This window comes from Labeo rohita, chromosome 20 (genome assembly GCF_022985175.1).
Source record: "Labeo rohita strain BAU-BD-2019 chromosome 20, IGBB_LRoh.1.0, whole genome shotgun sequence".
NCBI classification, from domain to species: Eukaryota; Metazoa; Chordata; class Actinopteri; order Cypriniformes; family Cyprinidae; genus Labeo; species Labeo rohita.
The window spans coordinates 31,330,399-31,337,077 of NC_066888.1; the positions used below are offsets into that span (position 1 = coordinate 31,330,399).

At 39.8% G+C, this 6,679-nt stretch overlaps 1 protein-coding gene across 1 annotated transcript; it reads left to right on the top strand.

The window, feature by feature from the left end:
• The first annotated feature begins 354 nt into the window (after positions 1–354).
• On the top strand, positions 355–5,166 carry hsp90ab1 (heat shock protein 90, alpha (cytosolic), class B member 1). The gene is made up of 12 exons (XM_051138520.1): positions 355–497; positions 1,276–1,419; positions 1,511–1,717; positions 1,798–1,957; positions 2,059–2,192; positions 2,277–2,582; positions 2,664–2,829; positions 3,141–3,331; positions 3,420–3,567; positions 3,657–3,925; positions 4,258–4,591; positions 4,676–5,166. Exons 2-12 carry the CDS (start codon positions 1,276–1,278, stop codon positions 4,789–4,791), a joined length of 2,175 nt encoding a protein of 724 aa, XP_050994477.1. The 5' UTR covers positions 355–497; the 3' UTR covers positions 4,792–5,166.
• Positions 5,167–6,679: the final 1,513 nt, after the last annotated feature.

The following is a 6,679-nucleotide window of genomic DNA, read 5'->3' on the forward strand; positions in this document are numbered from 1 at the left end:
CGTATGATGCATTTATATGAATTTTGGGTGTTTTAATACGAAACGAAATTAATAAAACGGAATTTTAATAAAACATTAACTTATTTCGTGTTCTTTCTTGCATGGAAATTTAATACGAATTTCAAATGACGTGTTTTAAGTACTAAAATGCGATTTTATTGTTTTCCCGAGCATTTCTTAGTGAAGTGAACTACGATATTACTTAATTTATTTATAAATTATTTATATTAGATGTAGCTCATTTAAAACTGCATTTGTGCCTTGGAATAAATGCGATTTACACTAATAAAACAGTGTAGTATGGCTTTGTTGATGGTATGTAAGTGCCTCAGAGTGAGTCAGCGCGGAGGGATACAGCCGCACATTCAAAGGCGGAGTATAAAGAAAAGAGCCGCGCACGCGGGGTTCTCTCCTCTCTGCTTCCCTGAGTATCAGTGTAGGGGAGATCAGCTGTTTCTGTGGCGATTAAACATCAAAAACCAACGAAACTAACCAAGGTAAACCTTCGATTTTAATCTAAAATGATTTTATGTAAATTCAGGAATTGATCTAGACTAAAAGAACGTTGTTTAATCACAGAATTCGTTATTTATTTCATTCGCCGTTTGACCGGTATTGCAACGATGCGGATGCCGGTTAAGAGTCACTTATCTCTGATACACAAACATCTTTCATATGACTTATTTATTTAGTTTCCTTTTGAAACAAATGCTATGTTAGTGTAGAATGTGATGTTTTTGTTTTTATAGCTATTTAATGAGTAGATATTCAGCCCACTGCACCTGCTTAACTGATGCTTGTATAACGTTAGTTACTCAAATAAAGCGTCTTTTTATAAGTTTCATATTTCCATTCACGCTGCCAAAAGTCGTGGATAACCCGAATGGGTGGTTGGCGTATTAAAAGCGATCATATCTTTTTAATTAAAGTTAGTGTATTTGCGTTTAAAGTTAATGAAAATGTGTTATGAAAATGGTTTCATTCCGTTTGATTAAAAAAAATCAGCAAGACATCTCTAAATCGGTTTAATTTCAAGGATTGCAGCAGTAAAACACGTGTTGAGCTCATTGTCTTTCTGCGCCATGTTCTTCCGCATCCGGGCCTTCCATGCTCCGGTTTTTCTTGTGTAACTGTACTGGTGAATGCTTTCATTTTCATTTAGCCTTCTGTTAGTCCATGTACAACAATAATGTGCATCTGTTTTAAATTGTACAGTCTGTAGGCATGTTAAACCATGTTGAGGGATATAATAAAGATTAATACTTATTTTCTCAGATGCCTGAAGAAATGCGCCAAGAGGAGGAGGCCGAGACCTTTGCCTTCCAGGCAGAGATCGCCCAGCTGATGTCTCTTATTATCAACACCTTCTACTCTAACAAAGAGATCTTCCTCAGGGAGCTCATCTCCAACGCCTCTGATGTAAGAGACTTCGTTTTGGCATCATATATGGCCCAATCTAACAATACGACACTGTAATCCACTAATCAATGTGTTTTTCCCCGCTCAACAGGCTCTTGACAAAATCAGATATGAAAGCTTGACGGAGCCCACCAAACTGGACAGCGGCAAGGACCTGAAGATCGACATTATCCCCAACGTTCATGAACGCACTCTTACTATTATCGACACCGGTATCGGAATGACCAAAGCCGATCTCATCAACAACTTGGGTACCATCGCCAAGTCTGGGACAAAGGCCTTCATGGAGGCTCTGCAGGTGATGTGTCTGCCAATGTTGGCATGTTAATAACATTTCCCCAGTAAATTGTCTCTAATGTTTCCTATTTGTCTCTCCAGGCTGGTGCAGATATCTCTATGATTGGGCAGTTTGGTGTGGGTTTCTACTCCGCCTACCTGGTGGCTGAAAAGGTCACGGTCATCACTAAAAACAACGATGACGAGCAGTACGCTTGGGAGTCATCCGCTGGCGGCTCTTTCACAGTCAAGGTGGACCATGGTATGTTACATACTCCTCTTTGATGACATGTGCAATATAAAAGGTGATTTTTTTTTTTTTTTTTTTTTTTTTTTTTTGCTCACACGTCTGTCATTTTCCAGGTGAGCCCATTGGCCGTGGAACCAAAGTCATTCTTCACCTGAAAGAAGATCAGACGGAGTACATCGAGGAGAAGAGAGTAAAGGAAGTGGTTAAGAAACACTCCCAGTTCATCGGATACCCAATCACTCTCTTTGTAAGTGGGATTTGTTTTAATTGGCAAAGTTTAATCTTTCTAAAAAGAGTGAGTGTTGATCAAGATATCGAAATTTCCGTACAGGTGGAGAAGGAACGCGACAAGGAAATCAGCGACGACGAGGCAGAGGAGGAGAAGCCTGAGAAAGAGGAAAAGGAGGAAGGCGAAGACAAGCCCAAGATCGAAGATGTCGGCTCGGACGACGAAGAGGACTCCAAAGACAAGGACAAGAAGAAAAAGAAGAAGATCAAGGAGAAGTACATCGACCAGGAGGAGCTGAACAAAACCAAGCCCATCTGGACCCGCAACCCTGACGACATCTCCAACGAAGAGTACGGAGAGTTCTACAAGAGCCTGACCAACGATTGGGAAGATCACCTGGCTGTCAAGGTAACATTGGATTCTGCAGACAGTACGAAAATGTAAGTGTTTGGGAATTGATGAAATACTCACTTATGTGTTGCCCTGCAGCATTTCTCTGTGGAGGGTCAGCTGGAGTTCCGCGCCCTTCTCTTCATCCCTCGCCGTGCCCCCTTCGACCTCTTCGAGAACAAGAAAAAGAAGAATAACATCAAGCTGTACGTCAGAAGGGTCTTCATCATGGACAGTTGTGAGGAGCTCATCCCAGAGTATCTGAGTAAGTAAAAACCAAAGTCTTATGAGTTTGTAAAGGCGTGAGACTGAATACATGGCGTAATTTTCATTTTTGGGTGAACTATCACTTTAAATTCGACGTGAAATTGTCCATTTGCTGCTTGATTTCTGCTGATGTAATAAAGTCAGTAGCCTATCAATGGTCCAATCAAATCCTGGTGGATTCTAAAGAGTCCAAAAGACAAAGTTGAACATGTTGTAAATGAAGTTTTGCAGCTTAAACATCTAGAGTTTTTATGATTTGAAGGTTTCAAATAGTGCGTTTTCACTAACAGCCAATTATTGTCTCTCCAGACTTCATCCGTGGAGTTGTGGACTCTGAAGATCTGCCCCTCAACATCTCCAGAGAGATGCTGCAGCAGAGCAAGATTCTCAAGGTCATCCGTAAGAACATCGTCAAGAAGTGCCTGGAGCTGTTTGCTGAGCTGGCCGAGGACAAGGACAACTACAAGAAGTTCTACGACGCTTTCTCCAAGAATCTTAAAGTAAGAATCATAGCCTTTGATTTGATTACGTCCGATAAAAATGTGATTTTAAAAAGTGATATTAACAAACATTTGTTGTGAATTCCAGCTGGGCATCCACGAAGACTCTCAGAACCGCAAGAAGCTGTCAGAACTGTTGCGTTACCAGAGCTCACAGTCCGGCGACGAGATGACATCCCTCACAGAATACGTCAGCCGTATGAAGGAAAACCAGAAGTCCATCTACTACATCACAGGTAAGACGTATAATCAACATCAACCCACTTTTAAAGTAGGGCTGCATAATCTAAAACTGAAAACCTACCATGTTGTCGTTCTTCCCCAGGCGAGAGCAAAGACCAGGTCGCCCACTCCGCTTTCGTGGAGCGCGTGTGCAAGAGAGGCTTCGAGGTGCTGTACATGACCGAGCCCATCGACGAGTACTGCGTCCAGCAGCTGAAGGACTTTGACGGCAAGTCTCTGGTGTCCGTCACCAAGGAGGGACTGGAGCTGCCCGAGGATGAAGACGAGAAGAAAAAGATGGAGGAAGACAAAGCCAAGTTTGAGAACCTCTGCAAGCTCATGAAGGAGATCCTGGACAAGAAAGTAGAGAAGGTGTGTTTGAGTAATGCAGCTGTACAAACTGAAAACCTAGTTTTTGCTCTTAAATCCACCCTTACTAGGCAGTAATTCTTCCAAATTGTGTTATGAACAGGATTCCTAGTCAGAGTTGCACAGATGGTGAGTTTATGTAATGGATGCGTGCTCGCTCGCAGACTCAAATGTGTGAAAACATGTTGATTCGAGTTTTAATGTGTGTTCTTAAGCCCTAGTAACTAATTTTCCTTCAAAATGCATTTGTGTTGAGTGACTAACAGTGACGACGTACTAATGTCGGGCTTACTGGTTAATCTCGCGTTTCTCATGCTGATCTGATTCTTCTCCAGGTCACCGTATCAAACAGGCTGGTTTCTTCTCCGTGCTGTATCGTTACCAGCACCTACGGCTGGACGGCCAACATGGAGAGGATCATGAAGGCCCAGGCTTTGAGGGACAACTCCACCATGGGCTACATGATGGCCAAGAAACACCTGGAGATCAACCCTGATCATCCCATCATGGAAACCCTGAGGCAGAAGGCCGACGCGGATAAAAACGACAAAGCCGTGAAGGATCTGGTCATCCTCCTCTTTGAGACCGCGCTGCTTTCCTCTGGCTTCTCGTTGGACGATCCTCAGACGCACTCAAACCGCATCTACAGAATGATCAAACTGGGATTGGGTAAGTTTAACTTGCTTTATTTCATGTTTTAGTTTTGGTCTTGGTATAGTTGGGTGAATTACTAATTCTCATTTTGGTCTTCAGGTATTGATGAAGATGAAGACGTACCTGTGGAAGAGCCAAGCTCCGCTCCCGTTCCCGAAGACATTCCACCTCTGGAAGGAGACGATGACGCTTCCCGCATGGAGGAAGTCGATTAAATCCATCTGTCTGAAATTCCCAAATCGCTTTTCCGTAATCATTCCGTAACATCCCGTCGTTCTCTTTGACCTGTAGAAGGTTGCCCTGATCTCAGAAATGATTCCTGAAAGAATCATAATGTAACTAAAGCATACTGTCAACTTTTGCTCTGTTTTGAGCCATAATGTACCTTTTTGTTTTTTTTATGTGATGTTCATGGATTGCAGTATTGTCTGAGCACAATAAGCACTGTGTTTCACTGATACTGAGTCTGCTGGCTGTGCTGGATTGAATCAAGCATGATTTCTTTCTGCATGGAAGGGGAAAGACCTTTGCCTGACTGCAGGCATGTGTTGTCTTGTTTTTCAGAAATTAAAACACGTGGTGAAACCTGACTTTTGGTGTTGTCTATGCTTTCTCGTATGTTTGGACTTATAAAAATGGTTCGAAGCCAAGTATATTTAGAATAATTAACTTATTTTACAATAAGGTTCATTATTTGGCTACATTAGTCAGAATTTACAATACTTCTACAGCCTTAATGTTAATTTCAGCATTTAGTAGTTTTAGTCACGTTATTGTCCACAAGTGGAAATTTGTCTTTGTCCTCACCACAAAATTACATTAAATATCATCACACAAATTACATAAAAGACAAGTAACACAATCCCCCGACTCACACTCAGATCCCAGTATTTAGAATTCTAACAGCAGTTGGCACAAATGATGTTTGATACACATTTTTCCTGGCTTGAGGTTGCTTAAAAACGTCTTTTTAATGGTAAAAGCTGAAATTCAATATTTAAAGGATTAGAGCAATCTTCAATAATCAATAAATTGTCTTTGCGGTTGTCCTACAATTGCACTAGCAATTTTAACTACTTGACTCGTTTTTGCTTTTCTTAAACCCTTTAACTGTTTCTGTCCCACCTGTGGGACGCTTGGCGCTCTTTTTTTTTCGTTGTCCTTTTTCTCTATCAAATATTTTAGTAATCATCATAAATTATATATCATTTGAAAGCTTAGAAGCCCAGGAATCATCCTATGAAATCGGACATTGTGTTACCATGGAAATGGTACTGTAAATTCTTTTGGTGGTCTCCTCCCCCTTAGCAGCGGTGTCAAGTGTCATATTACAAAATGCATTATGGTCTTTTAGAATCCAAACTTTTTATAATCTTGACAAAAAACATGTCATTGGAAAGGTCTGAGTCTCAGGATTTCATATTTGGTGGTTATTTTGTGATAGACGTAAAACTGACAGAGAAATTTAGACGTTTGTGACAGAAAAATGCATTTTAAAAAATTCTGTGTCAGCCCGGTGGCTGTTTGTGGTATAATGCCCCAAACAAACTTTACAGGAACCTCAATTTTTTTCATATCAACTTCAAATTTGGAACATAACTTATTTAGACATAAGGCTGCAATTTGATATCAAATTTAGGGTAAAACTGTTATGTAAAATATGTATTTTATATAAAATAAAATAAAAATGGTACAGTGCATTTTCTTTTTAGTAAATTTAAACTTCTATAACTTATTAATTTATTATTATTTTTTTTTTATTTTGAAAAAATTCCACTTCTGGCATAATCTGCTGACTGTCTTCTTTGAAAAGAGACCAACCTTAGATCTGTAATAATTTAAGTTTGGATAGTTCATGCCTATTTAAAAAAATGGGGCGTGACAGTTAAAGGGTTAACTGGCAATAGTCCGTACCACATAGTAAAATTAAAATGTATAACACTCTATTTTAGTAGTGCATTATTAAAATCACAAGTTGCTTAACATTAATGTGCTTTAACATGAACTAACAATGAATGACTATAGTTTTATTAACTATTGTTAACTATTGTGTAAAATGTATTCATTCATGTTAGTTAATACATTAACTAATGTTAACAAATA